The 24,418-nt window shown below is 37.9% G+C and overlaps 1 protein-coding gene and 1 pseudogene across 2 annotated transcripts in view; both read left to right on the top strand.

Moving 5' to 3' along the window:
* The window catches only part of LOC108711171 (copine-8), a 167,737-nt gene extending 159,633 nt beyond the window's left edge, over positions 1–8,104 (top strand). For both annotated transcript variants that reach the window (XM_018252626.2, XM_041586448.1), the window contains 2 exons: positions 3,793–3,866; positions 5,754–8,104. In XM_018252626.2, coding sequence (XP_018108115.1) covers positions 3,793–3,866; positions 5,754–5,942 — 263 coding nt within the window. In that variant the 3' untranslated portion in view covers positions 5,943–8,104. The remainder of the gene's footprint in view (positions 1–3,792; positions 3,867–5,753) is intronic.
* A 12,383-nt stretch (positions 8,105–20,487) lies between these two features.
* Positions 20,488–22,761, top strand: LOC108710269 (annotated as a pseudogene).
* Positions 22,762–24,418: the final 1,657 nt, after the last annotated feature.

Genomic DNA, 24,418 nt, shown 5'->3' with positions numbered 1-24,418 from the left:
TAAAAAAAATTCTGCACTGATTAAGAACTAAGAAATATATCCATATCATTACATTACACTCAGACTTGAAAGGGGACCTATATTTTTATCATATCATTTAATGCATCTAACAACTTTTGCAATTTAAAGTATTTTTTTAGATTTCTTGATATTGGCATTTTGAATCTGCTAATACCATGAAGGTGTAATCTGAGTGCCCTCTGCTGTTCATCCCAGGCTCAATGTGATAGGAATGATAGAACTGAGCAGTTAAGCATCTGGAAACAAATGATGGTCACTAAAGCTTTCGCCATTCTTAAACATAAGGGTACACCAAGGTTAAACATTTATATTAGCAGTGTACTTGTAAGGAGGTGGAAAGTGATGATAGTGTTAATATGTATGTTATGCACAGCCACTAGATAGGTTGGGAGATAGTCAGGAGGGTATAGAAGGGAGAACTGCACACAAAGGGGTAAGAGTAGACAGGCAGGGGTAGAATCCGAGGAGAGAATGCTAGGTGTTTGTCAGGCCCGAAGGCGCAGTTGCAGTGTGGACCAAGGAGGAAGTGGTGGAAGCCAAGGTTCGAGGTACAAGGGGTTGAGCAAAAGAGTTGTCAGTTCAAGCAAGGTCGGTGCAGGCGGCAATCAGACGTGGTCAAGAAACAGGCTGGAGTCAGTTCAGGCGGCAAGACAGACGTAATCAGAATTCAGGCAAGGAGTCGTAAACAGGAATCAATCAATGCAGATAACACCCAGGAACTTAACAGGAGTAAGACCTATAATCGGGCGCAGAGTGGAGCATCAGACGTCCTAAAATAGGCAGAGTTTGGCGCCAAAACGTGAATCACGACGTCATGCGCCATGCGCCAATTGCGTGCTGACGCTGCACGTTTTTTGACGCAAGCGTCAATACGCAGCGTCAAGTTTGACGCATCCGCGTCAACACTGCGCGCGGATCGACGCGCTGGCGTCCGTCGACCGCGTGGTCCCCTCTGGGCGCCGCCATTTTGGATTTGGCGGCCCTTCTGGACGTGGCGTCCGACATTGTCCCTTACAGTGTTCAAGCTGGCCAGGTTATTTAATATGGGTAGCCCGAAAACCCAACAAGGAGGTAGATGGCTTAGAGCCCACGGATATAGAAGGGACCACAGTGTGACTAACGAAGGGGCCTTTGTCAAGGGTTGTCATGGTAAAAGTCCTGTCTAGAGAAGGGCAGAGGGGCATTAAAGGAACGCCGGACTGTCAAGTGGACAGGTGGGGAGATAATCGTCACCTGTTAGGACTGGAAATAGTAATGGGAGTTGGATATTCCATGTATGCACAATGTGAGATGTCTGTACTGTGTTTGCCTGGGAACAAATGCTTGACTGTGGTAATGATATCCTGCTTATTAACGTTACATCCTGGCTTAGGAGCTGTGCATCTATAGTATCTCTCTGGTGGTCATCTTTTCCTCTTCTGTAAGTAGTTATATGTAGGTTATTGGCCCACTTCAAATAAAATAAATCAATGCATTTTATAAATGAGGGCTCATTTATGAAGGCTAGTGTAGCTGATGTCCTGTTAAGTTGCCCACAGTCATTTGGTAAAAAATGCCATTTAGGTACAACTTGAGTAATGGGTGGATTCTGGAGCTACCGCCACCTCCAGTTTCACCACAGCACAGTTACTGTAAGGCAAAGATGTCACTCATGTCAAAGTACCAGAAATGACACCAATCGGAAAATTGCAGCATGCAGGCACAACTGCATTCATTTTGATACATCAGCTGTACCTGCATCAAGGCACATCTTCCCCTGGCAACCACACATACATCATTTATTCCTTTGCATTGAGAATAAACAATAAACAGTGATTAGGCTTGAAATTGCACTTAGGCCACTGCACTTGCAGTTGTAAATGAGCCCTTCTGTGAGTAATTCACATTTGAGTAAAGTGTGATAACTGTACAGAGAAATAATGTGTTTTGCACTATAAAAATGAATTTGCAGCAAGATGTTAAAAGGTCACTGCTATTCATTACATATTGCTGAAGATTTAATTTCTTGTACATGGTTATGTGCTTGACTAGAGAGGATCAGAAATCTGCTTTTCTGCAGTCAGACTGCCGTGTTCAACTATTGTCACATGCTGTCCAACAACCTGTCCAATCAACGTAAATGTACTTTTTAGATTAAAGGCATTATGTATGAGGCAATACAGGCATGTTAGTCACATAATGAGACCTCTATATAAAGCATATGTTCAATAATTCTTTTCAGCTGTATCATCTGTTGCATTCTTTCTAATACATCCTTCATTTTCTACAAGAAATTGATTATGGAAAATTCTCTCAACATCAACCAAACGCAACTTACATGATAATTATATTGCTGTAGTGGTTATTGTGTGTATACAGACAGAAACACATGAAAAATCTGAAATACAATGTACTGAATGCAGCAAAGTCAATTCACATGAGGCCTGGTGTAAACAGCATTACTGTGAAAGGTAAATTCCTTTGTATGTACGAGCAATGGATTCTAAAGTAGGGAATCGTACATCTACAATTCATGAGCTCCCACTCCACATATAAGATGTCAATGCATCAACGTTAGCTTGTCTTCAGTATCCATATTGGGAATGTTAAATTACACGAATCTCTGAGCTTTGGACTAATGTGGCATTTTAGTATTGAACTGGACTCGGTTTCTTATAATAAAAGATAATTCAACATTGCTAACCTCATGTATTTCTACTTTGAAATGGGTGTCTCTTGAAAAAATGCTTCTCTATACCATGACCTACAGATGGATATTAGTGTTCAACTCTTCTGCTGAGCTGCTCTGGTCATTTATACCTAGTGATGGGGCGAATCTGACCTGTTTTGCTTTGCCGAAAATTCTCAAAATGCTGAAATTTGCCATATGCATTGAAGTCTACAGATGACATTATTTTTGATGTGCAAATTTATTTAGAGTCTATGGGTGTCATTTTAGCGGCAAAACTTGGTTAAACATTTTGCTCATCACTACTAATACCCCATAGAACAGTGATCCCCAACCAGTAGCTCGTGAGTAACATGTTGCTCACCAACCCCTTGGATGTTGCTCCCAGTGGCCACAAAGCAGGTGCTTATTTTTGAATTCCAGGCTTGGAAGCAAGTTTTAATTGCATAAAAAACTAAGCCTCCTGTAGGCTGCCAGTCCACATAGGAGCTACCAAATAACCCTTATTTGGCACCCCAAGGGAATTTTTAATGTTTGTGGTACTCCCTTAACTCTTTTTACATTTGAATGTGGCTCACTGATAAAAAAAAAGGTTGGGGACCCCTGCCATAGAAAATACTTTTGTACAACTGTTTAAAGCATTCAACACATTCGGACACCTTTTCAGCATTTATAACTGTGTTAAAAACCTGCTCGACTCTCGTCCTAAAAATAAGTAAAGTTTTTAGATGCATTTTTAGCTTCTGCGGTTTAGTTTTTTTTCATCAACTTACCCCAAAATATCTTCTATTCCCACCTTTGTTAACCTGACATATATAGAATATAATTGAAAATAAGTTTGTTTTTGCCAGACAGAGTTTTGATGAAATGTATAACATGTTTTTGCTAATTTATAGTTTTTGACTGCACACATACATTTTGAGCTTGTCTCTGTACAGAAGAGATATCTGTATGTGTATTATTTTCTGGGAAATAAATAGTTATGTGTGTATTGGAGGAAATTACTGGCTTTGTTCTTAAAAAGCAAAATGTATGCCTTGGGAATAGAATCATTCATCTAAATGGCTAAACCATGAACATTAAACTTTTTTTTTCTTTTTAAGCCATGATAGAACTCGATGGGGATGAAGTCAGACTTTCTTCAAGAGGACGGTATGCGGAACGGGACATTGTACAGGTAAAAAAAATTGTCACTCCTATATTTGCTTTAACACCTGTTTATTTAATTATTAGGGGCTGATACAACCCAAATGTGTGCTTCAGATAAATGCTAAACTGCCTATTTTAACTTTTTCATCATTCATTGCATTCTAATACAACTGTGTTGAATGTTATTGAAGTCAGGGCTATTTGAATTGACATAGGTCACACATGATCAAATAAAAACCCGGAAATGTAATTGGCCAGGTTATAGACCCTTCACTTACTCCTGTTACTCATTTTTAGGCAACAGACTGGAGTAGATTGGGTACGAAGGCCTGTAGAGAAACTTAAGTAAAAGACAAACCAAAAAGAATAGTCTAAAAATAGAGTCTGATCCTCATTTATTATGGGCTGGCCAACCATGTGTGTAGCATACTAGCAAAGCCATACGTATAAAAGTGTTGTCTCTGTTTGAATTTAAAATATAAGACATATAAAAAGGGACCTGAGCACTTCTTCAATTTGAAAGCCAAGAAAGTCAGGACCCTAACCATAACACCTTATTAACCACAATACAAATACAATACATCAAATACAGGTATGGGACTTGTTATCCAGAATGCTTGGGACCTGGGGCTTTCCAGATAAGGGGTATTTCGATAATTTGGATCTCCATACCTTAAGTTTACTTTATAAAAAAATAATTTACCAATCTGATTGTTTTACCACAAATAAGCATTACTTACATGGTAGTTAACATCAAGTACAAGATACTGTTTTTTATTAAAGAAAAAAAGGAAATTATTATTAACATTTTTTAATTGGTTGGTTAAAATGGAGTCTGTGGGAGATTGCCTTCCTGTGATATCACAGCTTTCTTGAATAACAGTTTTCTGGATAATGCATCCCATACCTGTACTATAGTCTTAAATACTCTGTACTTTTTTGACACGGGTGCTCTATTTTATAGAGGGGTACAATTTAGGTATTTTTGGTAGCAAACTGTGAAGAAATGAAAATCATATTCATTAAAAAGCTTTTTTAATTCCATCATTCTTTTTCTGTCTATTGATTTCTGTTCTATGAGGGATTAAAGACACTCAATACGCAAAGGTCACCAGCAGGAGAGAAAACCTTAATTACATATCAGGATTTCTATTGGAGTAGTGAATCGAGCCCTTCAGTGGTACCTCATAGCTGTCATCTATATAATAAAATACTGAAACATCTAACTACAGTGCGTATGAAATTACACATCACTAGATAACCTACATTTAAACCATTAGGTGACTGCAATAGACAACCACAAAAGGCTGCAGTTTAGATCCTTGGTCCTCAACAAGACAATTTGACCGCACTGAGTCATCGTGGTGCTTGGACACAATCACTCGAAAGATAAAAAATATAATTTGTATTCTCAGTTATCTTTAGAACCACTCAGACTTTAAAGGAGAAGGAAAGCTACAGAGGCATTTTATTGCCAATAGATTAGCTGCAATAGTGCAAGCTAGAATGCTATATTTATTCTGTAGAATGTTTTACCATTCCTGAGTAAAAAGCTCTAGAATCTCTGTTTGTTTAGGATAGGAGCTGCAGTATTAACATGGTGTGACATCACTTCCTGCCTGAGTCTCTCCCTGCTCTGGGCTCAGATTACAGCAGAGAAGGGAGGGGTGGGGGGAGAGGAGCAAACTGAGCATGCTCTTGCCCAGGGCAATGAGGTTTAAGCTGAAGGCAGGAAGTCTGATACAGAAGCCCATGTGTACACAATAGAAGGAAAGAAATTCTTTTGACAGGGGACTCAGAGCAGCACTACTTTGGGGTTTTACTGCTATATTTAGATGGACCTTTCTGATAAGGCTTACTTAGTTTTAACCTTTCCTTCTCCTTTAACATGTGTGCATTGTCTTTCTTATTCTAGTTTGTTCCTTTCCGGGACTACATTGACAGAAGTGGAAACCACGTACTTAGCATGGCACGGCTTGCAAAAGATGTCTTAGCGGAGATCCCAGACCAATTTCTGTTGTACATGAGATCCAGAGGATTCAAGCCATTTCCGGCCCCACCACCATACACACCAACAGGCCACCTATTACAGACGCAGATCTGACACATCTAATATACAACACTTCCATCTCCATGTGATATCTAGCAAGCTGCCAGTTCAGCTTTTAATTAAGGTGCACTAAGAATGAACTCAAAAGGACTGTTCCTCTTATGGAACACTTAAGGGTTTTTCAGGATCGAAATGATTCTGTTTACAGACCAAAACTGTAAATATGGATAAATACGAGGAAGATTTTAAATACTCGGCAGGAAAAGATCCTCTCCGAGTCTTATTTTTGTGAGTTACTTTTTATTGGAATTGTTGGGGAAAGCACAAATTTCACTTTTAATCCAAACTGTATCATTCTCCCAACTGAGATCTACTTCTATAGGAATGCAATTCCTTAGTGTCAATGTTTACATGTTACTAATTTTTCAATACTTTTGTAACTATTCTTAAAAAGACTTAAAAACTCTATAAAATCCAGTGTCTTCTATCCAACAATAGTTGTAGCCACAATAAGAGCAATATCCCTTTATAGAATGTCCTAGACTGTGACAAAGTGTCAGGGTGGACAGATTCACGCACTTTTATTAGAAATGTATAATTAAAAAAAAAAAAACAGTTTTACTTTTTTAACGTGACAAAGGCAAATTCGTTTACATGCTTGCACAAGCGAACTATGAAGTGAGACACTTTTTACCCTGAATAATACATCCCTGTTTAACATGCATTTCGTCTGAACACTGCATTACAAATGAGCGTTAATAAAGGAAAAAAAATGTATTTCATTAAGTGAGAAAACGTGGCTGCATAGATTACATGCCATTAACTATTTCTTAATTTTTTTACTGTATTATAGTAATGGTCTTCATTTTTGTACAGTTAAGAATATGATGCATGTCGTCTAGATAAGTCTGTCAAAGGGATTATCGCTCAACATTGGGGTTGTTTATTGTTGGACCTTAACACATTACTGCCATACAGACTGAGCAGGGGAAAACACAGTTATGTATTGAGTGAATTAAATCATGTCGTGTTTTGCTCAGTAAGAGCAATGTCATAAATAGAGGGGTTGTAAAGTAATGTTATGATGATGCACGTCCATGTATCTCTGTACACAAAAACAATGTTTACTTAATTACCCAAATAAGTATATATGCTTGTTCATATATAACAGTACAATGTTTTTGCATGTACAGGTTTATTACGGCATAGTACACAGTATTGTGCAACTTTCTGTCAGATACAATACATTCATCTAGAACTAATGGCCTTAAACACACCCAGTTCCTCAAAACGATTGTGAATTGCCTTTGAATGATGGAAATCTCTTCTATCTTTTGTGTCAACCTTGTAACAGCTTTGTAATGTAATTTTTATTTGCATAATATATGCATAAATATTTGGTCTATTTCTATGAAGTACTGTTATCCTGAAATTTAGCTGACAAAGTTCTTTAAGTTAGCATGGTAATAAATATTTTACTGAGTAACTATAAATTATATCGCCAGTTTTAGATAAAATTTACTTCTGTAATGCAATATCTTACTTTTTTAACCATATTAAAACTATTAAAAACATGTTTGGTAGCAATTGCTGCTTCTAACTTTGAGAGAGTGTGAGATTAATCCTGAACCTTCTCAATTCTTCTTTTATTACAACAGGCTTTAAAGTCGAAGAGTAAAAAGAGGGTTCCACAGAGCAACCTAGTTCAGTAAGATACACTACCATTACCTAATAAATGCAGGAAAATCCATTGCATTTTTTCCAACTGTTTTGCAATATATAATTTTATAGCACCACAACATCTTCCTTTGAGTGGAAAGAGGCAAAACTGACATTTAAGAGCAATACTGCTCTATTAGCACATCTATTAGCAATCTTGCTCTCTATACTATCAAGCCTGCCCCTGCCTGAATGCAGAAGAGGTAAGTACAGTGAGGGCAGCAAAATGTATTGCCTCTGTAGCAGCTGACTATAGACCCAGCAAACCATCTGCTATTGATATTTTGGAATATTCCACTGTGGCTTTCAGCAGTTTCAACACATTGTAATTGGTTCTATTTTATTTACTTATACTTGATTGCATTAGAGTGCACTTTTTTTTAGTAAATGCTATTCTACATAGAGGACCTTAATTCTCTGCATGTCTGCATTTATATAAGTAGAGGGTGACATCATGGTTTCTTTGACTTCTAATAAAACCATGCCCATCAAAACTTCCAGGAATAGTGTGGTTTCTTTTCTGAAAACTTTTTAGATGCACTTTGCTTTTTTTTTTTTTTAATCAAGAATATAATACAGTATGGTATCCCATTGATATGGGGCATTGATGGGTAACATGAAGAAATTTGTATAAAAACAGCATTTGAGAATGTTAAGATGCTGTTAATTGTGTGAGTTTGCTCTGGTTTATAAGTAAATCTGTGTGAGATGCCAAGTCTGTGCCCCTGAGAGCTCGGACTGGGAAGACCAGTGATTTTTCAGTTGGAACAGAACAGTGTCTCTATGCCCTATGCACAATGAGGAGGGTTTGGTGGCAAATTCTTTATTTGAATGCACTTCCAGTAGTGTTGCTGCAGAATGTGCTTAAGCCCCTCTGTCTCCCTGTTTTTTTTGACCTTTGCATAATCACAGATTTTAATACTAGCTTGCTGCCGTGACCATTTAGCCTGGTTAACAATTATATAAGACCTTAGATCTGCCTTACTCTTGCATCTGGTTTCCTTGTTGTGTGTCCCTGTATGGTTGGCTGAAGTGGGTTAGAACTCCATTTGGATCTCCATAGGTCTTGCCTCAGAAATCCCGGAGCATCGCTGAACAGCACTTCTGGAGTTGAAGTTGTCAGACAACAACAGAGATGGTCCCTGTCCTGACCCCTGCACCAGTATGTGTAGATCTAAACTGCAGGGCTACACAATTCTAAATAAATCTGTCAAGATAAATTTTTAAAAACATGTTGAAAATATGAGTCAACGGCAAGTCCTAATAAGCCATGAAGCATATATCAAAGCCCTGGTGAACACTATACTGCACAGTTAGATTACACAAACAAGATGAATATGGAAAATCCTTATCAAGACTGATCCTGTTTTTGTACTGGTATTGCCAGTCTGTTGTTTGATTTAAGATCAGTGGCAGATAAGTGGATAAACAAGGCCACTATTGGATTGTTATAAAATTCCAACGAACCCTTTTAAAACAATGGTTTTCAGCCTTTATGTGACTGAATATGAATGCTTGTTTATGAATGCAGTACAATATGCACAGCTGCATACAAACCCCCAGGTTTTCTACCAACATGCAGCATTCTAGGGTAAATTGGCCTCTGCCATGCTAAATCACACACAAGTTCCAGCACACATTTTCCACTGCATTTGTTTTCAAATGGTGTAACTTCTGGCATTAATAAGGACAGTGTCTAATTCAAGAAAAGGCACAATTCCGTTGAGGCCATGGAACTGCTACCTCCTGGCATTACAGTTTGTCTGTCCTCAGACGGAGATGTTACTGAATAGCAGAATATTTTTTGGACAGATGCCACCTCTTATCTTGCCAATACACAGTTACAATGTACTTACTGTTAAGTAAAACGGCAAAAAAAAATTTCATGCCGGCAGCCCTTTTTTTGGACAGGGCGACTTGTTTTTTGACACTGGCGAATTTTCACCATCGAATTTTTGCGGCCGTTTCGCAAATTTATTCGGCAGCGGCGAATCACGCAAATTCGCTGCAAATTCGCACCTGGCGAATAAATTCGCCCATCACTATTAGTATACTGAAGGTATTGTACAATATACACTATATAGTGTACACATTTGAAAGGCTTACAGTCATAATTGAATAATTTCATTTCCATCCCTTGGCACAAGCATTGCCACTGGGATTGGTTCATTCAGTCCATATTTCTGCACTCAGTAAGAGAACTCTGCTTATAGATCATAATATTCTGGGAACACTTGAATTGTCCAGAAGTTCTCATCGTTTCCACTCCTTTTTTCACATATTTTCACATCCTGTGGAGCTGTTAACGCTCATTTTGTTCAGCTTGTTATTTCCCATTCTTGTCACTTAATTCAAACTATAACACCTGGCAAATTCATTTGCACAACACATATTGCCTACACAGCAATATTTGAAATACAGAAGGTAGACCAAAACAATCTCTCATCATAATATCAAACAACAGAATATATACGCGAATGCCTTTAACTTTTGAGCACCAATAAACGAGATTTATTTTGCTGTGTGCTTCCATTGAAATCATAAACAACCGCAGTCAACTGTTTATTTTGTATGAAAATTGCTGCAAAATGGTAATTATAATAGTACTAACACATTTAGATAACACATGCTGCTGTTTTTGAGTCTGTGAAGGCATATGCTGGCTACCTTATTATTTGTTGAAAATATTGAAGGGCTCATCCACAGATAGGTAACTTACATTATTATACATATATATACACATTATACATACACATACATATATATATACACACACATTTTTATTCCTGTTAAATCGGTCACTAAAGTAGTGAGATAAGTTTGACTATTATGCAGGACTGGTGAAGTATATGTGCCAGGTGCTTAGGTAAACCTATACATATTGGGTATCAAACTGTTCAGCGGATCCCAGGTTTTCATGTTTATGATATGTTATCTGGTTAACTAATGAAAAGGTGGGAGATATGATGCTCTAGACTAGAAGCTTTGAGTTCATTTTTCACAAATTTCACACTTTTATAAAAAAAAAAATAAGGAAAGAATGGAATGTTGGTAATTTGGAGTACATAGCTATATTTAGCCATTTTGGATTTGTCAGAATCTGTTCTTTCCAATAATGTGTAGTTTTCTAAGATAAACCTACTGTTAGTGGAATATGTGGCCTTGAAATGAGAAGTATGCAGTTTTGAGGAGCGGTGCTTTGGAAATTTGGTAGTGTACTGCTTGTAGACTTTGACCTATACAAGAGAGAAATCTCCAGAAAACTATTTGGTATCGACACATTCAGGAGACATGGAACTTTCCAAATCTGCTGTGGTCTCATGCATAAAATAAATTGTGTTTCAAATATATGGGTTTCATTTATAGACATTTAACCTATATCTTTTTACAGGAATGGAATTACACCAAAATTCTAGCATATTTTGAAAGCTTAGGTTGTCCTGAAAAAAAAGCCTAAAATACCATTCCAGGAAATAGGGAGAAATGTTCAAAAATGGTCTGCCAATAAAAGTATCAAATTGGCTGGCATTGAAAGGGTTAAACATGATTGTTCATTGGTAGAGATCTTTCCCCTATAAAATCTACAGTGGTGGGAGGATCATCCTATGAGACCGAACTGCAACCATATAGGGAGATGTCAGTCTATGAAAAAATAGTCCATCAAGTTGAATCCCTTCAAATGAACCCCAGTACAGGTAAGGATCCATTATCCGGAAACCTGTTATCCACAAAGCTCCAAATTATGGAAAGACCATCTTTCATAGACTCCATTTTATCCAAATAATAAATTTTTAAACATGATTTCTCTAATAATAAATAATATAATAATTATAATAATTCTCTAATAATAAAACAGTACCTTGTGCTTGATCCAAACTAAGATCTAACTAATCCTTATTGGAATCAAAATGAGCCTATTGGGTTTATTTCATGTTTAAATGATTTTCTAGTAGACATAAAGTAAGAAGATCCAAATTACGGAAAGATCAGTTATGCGGAAAAACCCAGGTCCTGAGCATTCTGAATAACACTCATACAACCTTTCTATACACTCACATATACATATTATATATCTTATATTCCCCGACTACAATGAAGTTGGAATTCTGGAGGAAAAGGCTGCATTGTGGGTAAAAAGATGCCTATTGTGTCAAATTGTACTTTGCCCACTGCACTTGTGGTTATATATAAATCATAGATTTGGTTACAATTAATATGGCCTGAGGGTTTCTACTGCACATGAAATGTTGTGAGTTAAAGCTCTGGTATTTGTGTCATTCGAGTACTCGTCTCTAGCGTAATGTCTATTTCAAGTCTTTCAATCTCAGCACCTGTTTTTGGAAAACATGGGTTTCAGGTGTTTTAGGGGACTCGTCATTCTGAATTTTTAGGAGGACTTATTCAAACACAACAATAACGTTACTATTATTGTATTAAGGGCTGGTTGCAGCACAATGCACTCCTGTTAAATGTATACGTACAGGGTTAAACCACTTTACATGAAGTGAATCCATTAGCTTTCTGTCTTTGACCAAGTACTGTATGAATAAGGATTTAATTTAGTCTTTCCCCAATGCCATAATAGACCTCAACAAAACATTAACTGAACCACTGCAACAGCACATTTATTGTAAGCCACTGGGTTCACATCATAAAACAGGCAAAAAATAGCTTGGAAGGCTTCCTCTGAAGTAAAGGAATAAACAGAATCCATTGGGAATATTGTGCATTTTAGCACTTTGGAGGAATATATTGTCAGGTCGGAATGAGCTACTGATGCAGCAGCAGTGACAACCCTGGAATGGCCACATGGAACACTGGGTAGAACAGACTCACTGGTGCCGAGTAGTGAAGGGTGAATCTGTCAGTTTCTCAGGAAAATTAGCAAAACTTATCAAAGTCAATGCGCACAATGACTGATAAATGACTGGTATTTTTTCCAGTTTTCTTATTCGTAAGAAATTGGTCCATAGAAGAGAATTTAGACATGTATAAGTAGAATGTACAAAGTAATGAGCATTTTGCTTTCATGAGACGTAGGCTTGTATCCCCGTTAAAGCTCTTTTAGATCGTGTCATCCTGTGACATAAGAGTCTATATTACAGTATGTGAATAATATGAATGATATTCCATTACATGAAGAATTCTCCTAGTTAGACACTAGTAAGAACTAGTAATAATTAATAACTACCATGTGACCATCATCTCTATGCCTGACAAACTTTTAGTAATAAAGTATTGTGCAGACCCCTACCTAGGTTACAGGGAGTTATAGGGAAGACTAGGCCTGGTAGGTAGACCAACATTAGGGGCTGATCAACTTTCAATTCAAATTTTTATGATAATTCAAGTTTTTTTTAAGCGAAAACGCTAAAATCTGAGTTTTAAAAACTTTTTTTTTTCGACTAAGTAACACTTTAATTTAATAATTCAGCATCTAAAAGCTGCCAGGTTCACATACAAGTCAATGGAAGTTTACCCAGGCAAAATTTAAAGGAGAAGGAAAGTTCCAATGTTAGTGCATCCCGCAAGGACTTACTTATGTGATACCCCAGGCTGGTGCTCCGGTTAGCAGGAAACTACACATGCCTGGAGCCCTAGCCAGCAAGCAATCCTCTTCCTTCCTTCAGAATCCAGCAGCCGAAGCATGCTCAGTAGAACCACAAAAAACCTTTTTTTTTTTTGTTTTAACTCTACTGCGCATGCCAAAAAAAAGAAAAACAGGATCACTCCCTGGCTAGTGCCCCTGGTCAGTGCAGTTTTTGGCTAACAGGAGCACTGGCCCATGGTATCAGGTAAGTGATTACAATGCTTGACAGCTGCCATCCCACTTGGATTGGAACTTTCATGGTCATTTAAGCAATTTTTAAAATTCTTTTTGAATTGAGAAAATGTTTTCAAAAAACAAAAAGTTTTTTAGGTTCAAGTGTTTGAATGAAAAAGCAAGCATTTGAATTTGGTAAAAGTTTATTTGACTTACAAAAAAACAAATTCACAAATTCAATTTTTTTTTTGTTTTTTTCCCAGGTCTACAACTGAATATGTATGGGGCTCGCGCATGGTGGAGGTGGTCCCAGAAATAATAATCTTGTTGGGGGCTAATGCACAAGTTATGACAGTGCTAGCGATATAGGTAGAACTAGAGAGCACTACAAGCTAAATTGTCATACTCTAATAAGATGTTCACTAACAAGCACAGATAGTAATACATATGTAAATTCTTCATTCAGAAAAGAAAAAAATAAGTTTCCAATTATATTTTGTAAATACATGAATCTTAAGTGAGCAGCTAAACACTATGGGTTCTGCTGCACTGCCCAGATCTGTTTAATTAAAACACAGTACTGTGCAGTGAGCAGACTTGTCAAGTATTTTTTTGCCAGTTTGAAAAATGTTTAAACATTATAGAGCTCAATTATGCAAGTGCGCAAACTGCAAAAAGCAGCACAAACGTATTTGTTGTAATCACAATGTAATGCTGTAGTGTAATTGATATCATCAATGGCCACTGCAGATCTTTGTCACCAAAGTAGGAGGTTTGAAGATTAGAGGAAAATTGCACCTTTAGTTGCACCATAGCACATCGCACCTTGTGTCTAATGAAAATAAACTCAAAATATAGTATATAACTAAAAGGAACCTTACTTTGGAGCATCTCAGCATGAAATTTGGGGCTGTCAACCCATACCTGTCAGCTTTGTCAATCATGGCGTGAAGAAATGCTGCAGCTCTCCAATAGCAAGCTTGGATTAATTCTTATTGACTTCATATTGTAACTATTGTAATCGGTACATGGTCTTCATTTGTATTTGTCTTATATTAATCTATTTATTAAAAAAAAAAAACAGAGGTATTATAGCAAAGGCACGGAGTAACTAAATATGTAGAGGTATATTTGGTTGATAAAGCAACTCATGGTAAACAAACTCTAAAAAGAGATTTAGAAGGGCAATATATTATGTTTTATTTTAAATCAGTGTAATAGGGATTGTATATATTAGCATTTCATCAACACAACCGACCCCTTTTGATAATTTGTTCTGCATAAAAGGAAGGAAAGTTGTTGTGATCTTTGGCCAAATCTGACAGGCAGGCCTATTGTTTAGCTCAGCTCTCTTACATGTCCAATGCTTTGACTGTAGCTATCACTGTCAGAATGCTGCTGGGGTAATTTCTATAAAAGCTCTTATCTCGGTAAATCCCTTCTGTGGATATAAATATGTGTCACAAACTGACAGTGTGAGAAAAAAAAATAGAATGGAGAATGGTTACCAAGGCAATGCTAAAATGGTAATAAACTTGTGGCATTATTGGAGTAACAGACACTCATGGCCATAAACACTTAATAAGCAAATATTTTCAAAATCACTTTGTTTTAAGATCTGATGTCCCCCATGCTTTATAGTCAAAACAGCTCATGGTTAAGGAAAAGTGTTACACTGAGTGAGTTACACATTGACTGTCTACATTACAGACATTTCTGGAAAAACTAAAAAAAAAAGTCACCGTTTTGTTAATGAATTATACAGGAGGGGCTGGAAAGGCACAAGGGTTTTGTGTCAGATGCCAATTAAAACATTTTTAATGAAATCTTGAGCATGATATTATTCTACCAAATGCAATTCATTCATGGAGACAAAAAAATGCATCTTTTCTATTAGTTTTATTACTGATAAAACTATGAAGGACCAAATAAATTGTCTTTTATATCCATTGCATATCCAGTAAATAATATTTGAAAGTTATGAGGCTGACAAATTTAGTATGATTATATGAAATGGGAAATAATAACAGTATATATATTATGAGCTACTTTCTCTAGACTGAAAAATTTAACAGTACATATGGATTTTTTATGATCATGGAGATTTTGTAAAGGGGGAAATTAGTCAAAGTGATCAAGTAAGCAGGCAAATAGGCCATAAACCCCTCTACATAACCAGATAGCAGATTCAAGTTTAGGGCCTTTTAAACCCCTAGGTACTTCCCTGGCGCTGCGGAGGGCTGGAATTCTTTGGAAAGGTGCAATCTGATTGGCTAGTTGGGAGGCATGTGATTTTTCAGTAAAATGTATGGTAATGATGTTCAGCACCTCTTATAGTCCTAGGAGAATGTTTTTTCCTTTGCCAAAATGTGCTGCAGAGTAGCCCTACGATATTATGGAAGAGCACAATCTCATTGATCTGATGGGAGGCCTGTGATTTTAGGGAAAAATTATCGCAGAATAAATTTAGCATTTTTAAAATCCCATAGGTAAATGTTTTGTCCTTTGCCAATCTGATGTGTGTTCCTCTAAAACTATCGCATGGCACAATCTGATTGGTCAGGTTTGATAAATAGTGGCTAGCATGGAATGATCATGGTCAGAGAGGGTACATATAGCTTTAGATTAAACAGATTGAAGCTAAAATGCATGTTTGAAGACATGTTTTGTGCATGTTCTGACATTTCAGATTAGCACTGGTCATTTGAAAACCCTGGGTACATATGTTGTCCTTTCCCACAATGCCCTGGTGGCTAGTTCTGCAGTACTAGGAAATGGTGTAATCTCATTGCTCAGATGAGAGGCATGTGATATAAGGGTTAAAAAATGGTAGATTAAACTGCTTTAAAACCCCTTGGGTACATGTTTTGCTTTACTTGGATGTAATTAGTGACCTCCTAAATTAAAGGAGGTCCCTGAAAAGTTTTGTTTCATTCTGTGCCCAAATGCCACAAAATGACATGGGACCCCAATATATGCATGTTCATAGCATACCAGGGCCCCCCCCCCTTTTTTTTTTTTTTACTAAACACATCCGTTGACGTCCTTGTGGATGAGACAATGGGTTGGGAGTTTTGTTGCATTTGGCCATACCATGTCTGAATGCATAAAGAATACATGTATAAATAATGCACCTCCTATTGTAAAATATAAGCATAACAGAAGTTGTCAACGAGTTCCATTAAAATTTAAAGGCACAAGGCCAAAATGTCTTTACAAAGTTTATGGAACTCTGACTTGACTTCAGATTTCTGTTACTGTCAGGTCTGGACACTGGAGAATGTCCAGCAGGTAGAAGCCAATATACTAAATAACACCCAACTGCAGGTCTTACAACAGAAGCCATGGTTAAGTGAAGGAAGAATTAAAGCAACAAACAAACAGAAGTGCAACTGAAAAAAAAAAAAAGATACAGGCCTGAGTTGAGACAGATGACTGAGCGCACTCCAGTAACAGGCTGAAAAGGTCAGGGCTGTCGGAAGTCTAGCAAATTCTGAAAAGGCAGGCCAAGGTCAGTTGCAGGCGGCAGTTAAACAAGTTCAAAAAACATGTGGAAGGACAAACCAGGAGATCCACAGAAAACGAGTATCCGATGGGAACAGGGGAACAGAAGGCCAATACCAGGAGGAGTCACAAGAACCAAAGCAGGGATAAAAGGAACCAAGGTGTGTTGTTTATACAAATGGCCTGCAGGTGTCACTGTGCACATGAGTTATACTGTGTATACATAGTACTATCAATGCTGATTAAGAGTGATAGAGTTGAAAGTTACTGTTGTGTAATGGCTGCATGACTCTGCTAATAAAGCACTGTACTAATAAAGCACTCTACTAATCCTCGGCTACCAAAACACAACATGTCTCTTCTACCTCTGCAGCAGCCTGCACCTTTTCTTCCAAACCCTGGTGAGCCTACCATACCTTTTACTGCTTGGAACCGTAAGCTTGAAAATTCCATTATTGCTGCTGACAAGGGGAGATTTCTTCTGCTAGAAAGCATGCTTTACTTATTCACTGCCTGGGATCAGAGGGTCAGCGTATATTCTATACATTACCATTACCTGATTATACTTAGGAAACTGCTCTTACTGCTATAAAGAACTTTTTCATGCCAAGAGTAAATGTGGTTGCTGAAAGATATAAATTCCGCCAACTTGGAAAACGTAATGGCGAATCCACAGAACAATTTGTAGCGGAGAGCTGGTTGTTACCTGTGAGTTTGGGAATCTAACAGATGAAATGCTAAGAGACCAAATAGTGGAAAAAACAAACTCACCTCGCATTAGTGAGAGACTGCTCCTAGAGCAGGATTTAACCCTTGAAAAGGCTATTACTGTTGCTAGCCAAATTGAAACAGCAGTGGCAGAGGCTAAATCTCTCAGTCAGGGAACTGCTGGGAATGTACAGATTGTGAATTCAGCACTGTGGCCTAATAATGCACAGTCACAGGCAAAATACAGTGCTAAGGAAAGTGATTCACTGCAAAACCGTGCAGCAAATACAAATAGAAAATACTGCTTTCGCTGTGGTTCAACACAACACACTGCAAATTATGTTACATGTCCTGCAAAAGCTGTACAGTGCCGCAAATGCAAAAAGGTAGGACATTTTTCTAAGATCTGCCGTAGTTCTGCTAAAGATGTTCATGAAGTCACTACTACATGTCACAGTATTAAGTGTGGATAAAGCTGGTACATTTATTCCAGACAAGTTTATATGCATGTCAGTGTCAGTACTGCTTCTGCTGACAAGAGACACTCCATTAACCTAAAGCTTGATACAGGTTCAGCTGTTTCTATACTACCAAAGGATATTTTCTTGAAATACTTTGCAAAAGATATGCTTGTTGCACCTGTCCTGAAACTGTCAGTTACTTAAAGGATCTAATCCCTGTGCTTGGTTGCTTGCCAGTGACTGTACAATTTGAATCAAATACTGCAAAATGTGACTTTTACATTGTGAATAAGGGTACTGCTATACTTGGAAGGAATCTCTTTGCTGCATTAAACCTACATATATATATATATATATATATATATATATATATATATATATATATATATATATATATATATATATATACACATATACATATACATATACATATATGAATTCTACTGATGAAAAACTTCATTATAAATGCAAAAAAACTGACCAATAAGAATTCTGATTCCAGCACAATGTCAGGCATCTTTCTGTTATCTTACATATCGAGTGTGGCAAACTGGTGGCTTGAACACGTAACTTTTGGGGGGGATTAGTCAATGGTGAGCAGGCAGCATAGGAAAAAGGAGCATAAAGACAGGGACACAGCTTCTTCAAGGAAAACACACGTTTATTTTCCCACTTTGCACAAACACAGTGTATTGTCCACAGACACAGGGGTGACCATTTTATCATTCAAACAAATCATAAAATAAAACCTAGCCCATTGGGCACTACCTTCACACTTTGCAGCAGTCCCTGACTAGACTGGGCCCCTTGTGGACAACCAGCACAACAAATAGTTTGGTTGGCTTACCCCTGTACTCACAGGACTTTCTCCCAGGTAATATTCAGCCTCCTGGCTTCCTCACTCTCTTCACAATACTCTCTGTGAGAGTCACAGGCTCCCTCTGCTTCTTGCAGTAACAGGCAGCAGCCCCAGCTCCTCTGGGAGTTCCTCACACAGCCAGGTCTCCTACCTGCTGTGCCCTGCTGAGAGACACACTCTCCCATTCTAATTAACTTTAAATAGCCTTTCCACAGGAAAGCTTTCCTGTGGAAGGTGAACTCCAATCTCTGGACTGGATCTGTGGAATGGAGTCCCTGGCTACTAAAGTCTTTAAACAGAGCGCTGATTCTCTGTTTCATAACTCCCTTCCTGGAGCCTCTCTCAGTACCTGGGGAGTAATTAAAGGCTAGAGTGACCTTTTTCCTCCTTTTCCTTGTCACTCTACCACAAGAGTCAGTTAAGTCAGTTTATTTCTTCATTATATGACACTGGAATCAGACATGGGGATAAAGGACAGACGTGTTCAGTGCTGGGAAACTGGGCTTAAAGTGTCCAACTCCAATTACAGGAACAAAGAAAAGGGAGCTAGATTGATACAGATCAGCTGGTTTCTCATTTTTTTGCATTTTACTGCAGCCGCTGGCTATGGAGATTTGGGGAAAAGTTTTATTGTGCAATATTGCTTTAAGAATACAACCCTGATGTTGGTGGACTACAGCTCCCAGCATGCCTCAACCTTCACTATATGTTACATTATTCTGGGATTTGTAGTCCAGCAACAAAGTTTGGTTGATCAGTGCAGTGCAACAGGGTTTACTACCGCTTTAAGCCTCTGAAAGGGGGGAAAAATCCTTCTTGACTCCAAGATGCAATGGGACCAGTCCCTGGATCAACTTGTACTATGAGCTATCTTCCATAAACCGTTCTGTATTCCCTCACATGCTAAACACCATCCAACCCCTTCTTATACCTATCTAATGTATCAGCCTGTACAACTGATTCAGGGAGACAATTCCGCATCTTCACAGCTCTCACTGTAAAAAACCCCTTCCTAATATTTAGTAGAAACCTCTTTTCTTCTATTTGGAATAAAGGACATCACTAACATTAGTTTGAATCAAGTTTGTGTGGTTTGAATCGAGTTTATGTGATTTGAAGCGTGGCAGTGTGGGAGGGTATGTTGCATGGTTTCTCTAGGTCATTGCCAATAATAGAAATTATAGCTATTCTTTTTCACCCTTATCTACTGTTACTATAAAAAACAAAACAACGGGGAATTTTGTGTGATGTAAGAAACTTTTCTGAGGCCGTTGCATTCACCAATTGAGTATTTTCTTTTAGCTTTCCTGTGACATGGCTGACAAAAGAAAAAAAAACAGTGGGTTTGCATATCACAAGCTTGCCAAAGAAAAAGCTAGAAAGCAAAGTAATGAACTGGAGCATACACGAAAAATGGAGACCTACTTTGAGAAAGTTAGTAGAGTAGATCTTGATGTTATACCTGAAGAGGTTGAATCTTCTGAGTCACCTTGTTCTTCATCTTATGTAAGAACAACAGATATTACAGAGGAAACCTAACACAAGGAAGATGTTTCTGCAGAACAGTCAGATAATTCAACCTTAATGACAACTGCTGAAGGAACTCAAGAAGAACCATGTGAGGAAATCTCTTCACCAAGTTCAAGGATTCTTGAAAATAAGAGTTTTGAGGATAACCTAAACTTTTCTTCTGATCCTGTTGACTGGGATAAACAGAATGAAAAGCTGAAAGATTTCTTAGCTTTTCATGGTGTCAATCAAAACAAGGAGGCCGACTTCTCATCATCCGTCAGGCACTATCCTGACAAAAGCAGGTGTATGTCTGATACACTGTTTAAAAGTGAGCGGCCAAACTGAGAATCTATACCATGACCATGGCCAGTATATTCTATTAAGAGCAAGAAGATTTTTTGTGCAGCTTGCTATCTATATAGTGGAATCGGCATGTTAGCACATGAAGGATTCAATGATTGGAAAAATGCATCTATTCGACTAAATGAAAATGAAGAGTCAAAGTTTCACAAAGACTGTTTGCGGATCAAAACAGGGCAAAAATTAGCGGCAGAGTTGACCAGCTTTTTCTTGAGAAGCAAAATCAAGAAATAGAATACTGGAGGAATGTCTTAGAAAAGAGTTGTTACAGCTGTGAAAACATTGCCATTGCGAGGTTTGCCATTCAGAGGTACAGATGAAAAATTTGGGTGACTTACAAATGGCAATTGTTGATGCTTCTAGAAGCAATAGCTGAACATGACCCCTTTCTGGCTGAGCACATCAAGAAGTATGGAAACACTGGTTCTGGCAGTACATCAGACTTGTCCAAAACTGTATGTTATGAATTCATTGATGTTATAGCCTCCAGTGTGCTAGAAGTTATCATAAATGAAGCAAAGCAAGCAAAATATTACACAATAAGTGTTGATTCAACTCCAGATGTATCACACACAGACCAGCTTGCCTTCGTTATTCGCTATGTTAACAATGATGGCATCCCCAAAGAAAGGTTCATTAAATTCATTCCAAATGTGGGTTATAAAGCTGAAAATTTGTTCAGTGCAGTCATGGACACTCTGAAAGAATACCATATTGATATAATGGATTGCAGAGGACAGTCATATGACAATGCTAGCAACATGTCAGGTACCTATTCTGGTCTTCAGGCTCGATTTAAACAGGTGAATACTCTAGCTGTATACATCCTATACTCTGCACACTCGCTAAACCTTGTTGGAACTAGTGCTGCAGAAAGTTGCAGTTTCTTTCTTTTACATTCTGCAACAACTATGAAACTTCTTCTCTGCATCCACTGCAAGGTGGGAAATGTTGATCTCTCATTTACAGCAGAAGGCTACAGTAGTTAAGAATTTATCTACTACCCGGTGGTCAGCAAGGAGTGATGCATGCCTCAGTCTGAGAAGATCATGGAAGGAGATCATAGAAGCACTGGATGCAATAGACGATGATGTTTCTCAAACACCAACAACTCAAAATGAGGCTGCAGGACTAAGCAAAAACTTGCAAAAGTTAGAGACTGCCATCATGACAGTATTTTGGAGCTTCATTTTAGAGCGGTTTAATGCTACAAGCAAACGCTTACAGTGTGTGAATATGGACATTGGTACAGTTGTAAAGCTTTATGATGGTCTCACCACACTTGTGCAAGATACCAGGGATGAATTTGAAAGGTTTGAGAGAGATGCTAAGGAATTATCTGGGCTAGAAGATTATGATTCATCTACTGCAAGACCAAGAAAGATAAAATTGCCATTTGATGTCAGCCCCCAAGGACACATACAACTAAGCCCAAGAGATAAATTCAGGGTTAATACTTTCCTCCCTATACTGGATAAACTGTCCCATGAGCTTAGAAGGAGAGCAGAGGCTTATAAATCACTGAACAGTAATTTTGGCTTATTTGAAAATATGAGCATGCTTAGCCATGAGGATTTGCTTGCCCAAGCAAATCATCTCTGCAGTCAGTACCCAAATGACTTGGATGACAAACTGCCTAATGAATGCCTGCATCTCTGCTCTTATTTAAAATGTATTGGTGCCCTGGACATCACTGTATCTCAGCTGCTGAAAACCATTGTTGAAGACTCACTGGAAGTGATTTACACAAATGTGTATGTAGCATTACGCATTTTTCTTTGCACACTTGCAACAAACTGCAGTGCTGAAAGATCCCTTTCTTGCTTAAAAAGAGTGAAAAACGACCTGAGATCTTCTCTTAGTGAAGAAAGGCTAAACAGCTTTGCTCTACTTGCAATTGAAGCGGAGATTGTCAGAAAGTTTTCTTATGACAACATCATTGATAAGTTTGCAAAGATGAAAGTTCGTTCTAAAATCCTTTGTTAATCCTAAAGTTTTCAGATTTTCTCAGACTATACATCAAGATAATTTATGTTATTTTTTTTTACTGTATTTACTAATATACATATTGGTTATATTTAAAAGTTATTTATGGTTTAATACATAATTATTTCCATTTTATTGTCGGTGTTATTTTATTTTGCATAAATGATTGGATAAAGATTCGCTTCCAGAAAATGTGGGGGGGGGGCGGCACAGTAGCTGGGCCTAGGGGGGCAAGAAGGGTAAATCTGGCCCTGTCTACCCTGAATGTATGAGACAAGAACTTTCAGAAGCACAATGAACATTTTCACTGGCATACTAGAATTGATGTGCCTGTTCAGCTCTTCAGCAGGTAGGAATGTTATATTTCCTTTAGGTCTGTTCTCACTATTGGATCCGGAGAGCTTGCTGGAGAGTTTAGTTTCCAGGACAACAGAACAACAGGGAGCACAGAAACGCTTGTGCCCACCTCTCAGGTTGATTATGCAAACAAATATAGAAATTCCTCAAACTTCTACACTGGTTTCTAAGACAACAACATGACAAACCTAAGTTGCCTTTAATAAATGTTTGATTAGAATATAAATGTTATGTTTTATAGCAAGCAATTATTTAGGGAGCCTGGTATGCAGTCATATTAGTTTAATGGAGCCAAGCTGCTGAAAATAATCTCTATCAAAACAGAGACAGTTGTTACAGACACAAGGAGCCATTGCTTTGTGTGTGTGTTTTTTTTATGTTTATACAAAAAAATCTAAACTGGACAGCCTTATTTTTCACTTATATGTAAATGTAAGTGAAAAAAAACCCTATACATTGAGATTAATAAATCTTTTAGAGAACCATGACTTATTGGCTATAGTTTGTAGTATGTGATTCAGCAAATGCATTTTTATGTTTACTGGAACTTGGTTGTCAACATGAAAAACCCTGCCCATCTCCAGATCTATGAGATTATTCAACCCAGGTTGTCATTGCATAAAAGTTTGACGAAGAAATGGACTTGCAATAGATCTCACAGTGCCCTTGAAAGAGAACCACCTAAGTTGCAAGTTTTCTCATGTTTTTTGCCCATGTCCTCCAGGTAATTGCATTCCTGTTGGTCCTGGTTTGGAAGCACATTAATAGAGTTCACATTAGTTTGTGGGCTTTCATATTGAAGAGCAACACCATCAAACCTCTCACCACTAGCAGCCAGAGACTTGTCATCTTTATGCTTACCATACTGTAATGCTTACTTGGGTTAGGTAGACCAAAAGGAGTTAATGTCCAGCTAGTGCTTAGAGCATGGGTGACATGTGACTCAAACACTTCAGGCTAGGGCATACGCTGTGGAAGATTTCAGATTTGGTGTAGTGTAACTACAACTACCACAGGCTGCTGTGCAATAAAATAGGAAAAAGATAGATGCAAGGAGATTCTTATGCTGAAACAGAAGACTAATAATTTATTTGTTCAAGATAAATATCCCCAGGTTTACTTACAATCATATGAGGTATATGCAAGTAGTATTAGCAGTGTTGATACAAAGGATGATACAGCTGAGGAATGTGACTCCCATAGGCATTGTAGTCAAGTAGTAATAGGAATCCCATACATATGTACCTTGAAGTGGTCCGGATGCGACCCAGTGGAGTGGTCAGGGAGAAGGAGTCTAAGC

The sequence above is a fragment of the Xenopus laevis genome, chromosome 3L (genome assembly GCF_017654675.1).
Source record: "Xenopus laevis strain J_2021 chromosome 3L, Xenopus_laevis_v10.1, whole genome shotgun sequence".
Taxonomy (NCBI): Eukaryota; Metazoa; Chordata; class Amphibia; order Anura; family Pipidae; genus Xenopus; species Xenopus laevis.
Note: the sequence above shows the minus strand (reverse complement) of the source record. Positions and strands in the feature narration are given on the sequence as shown.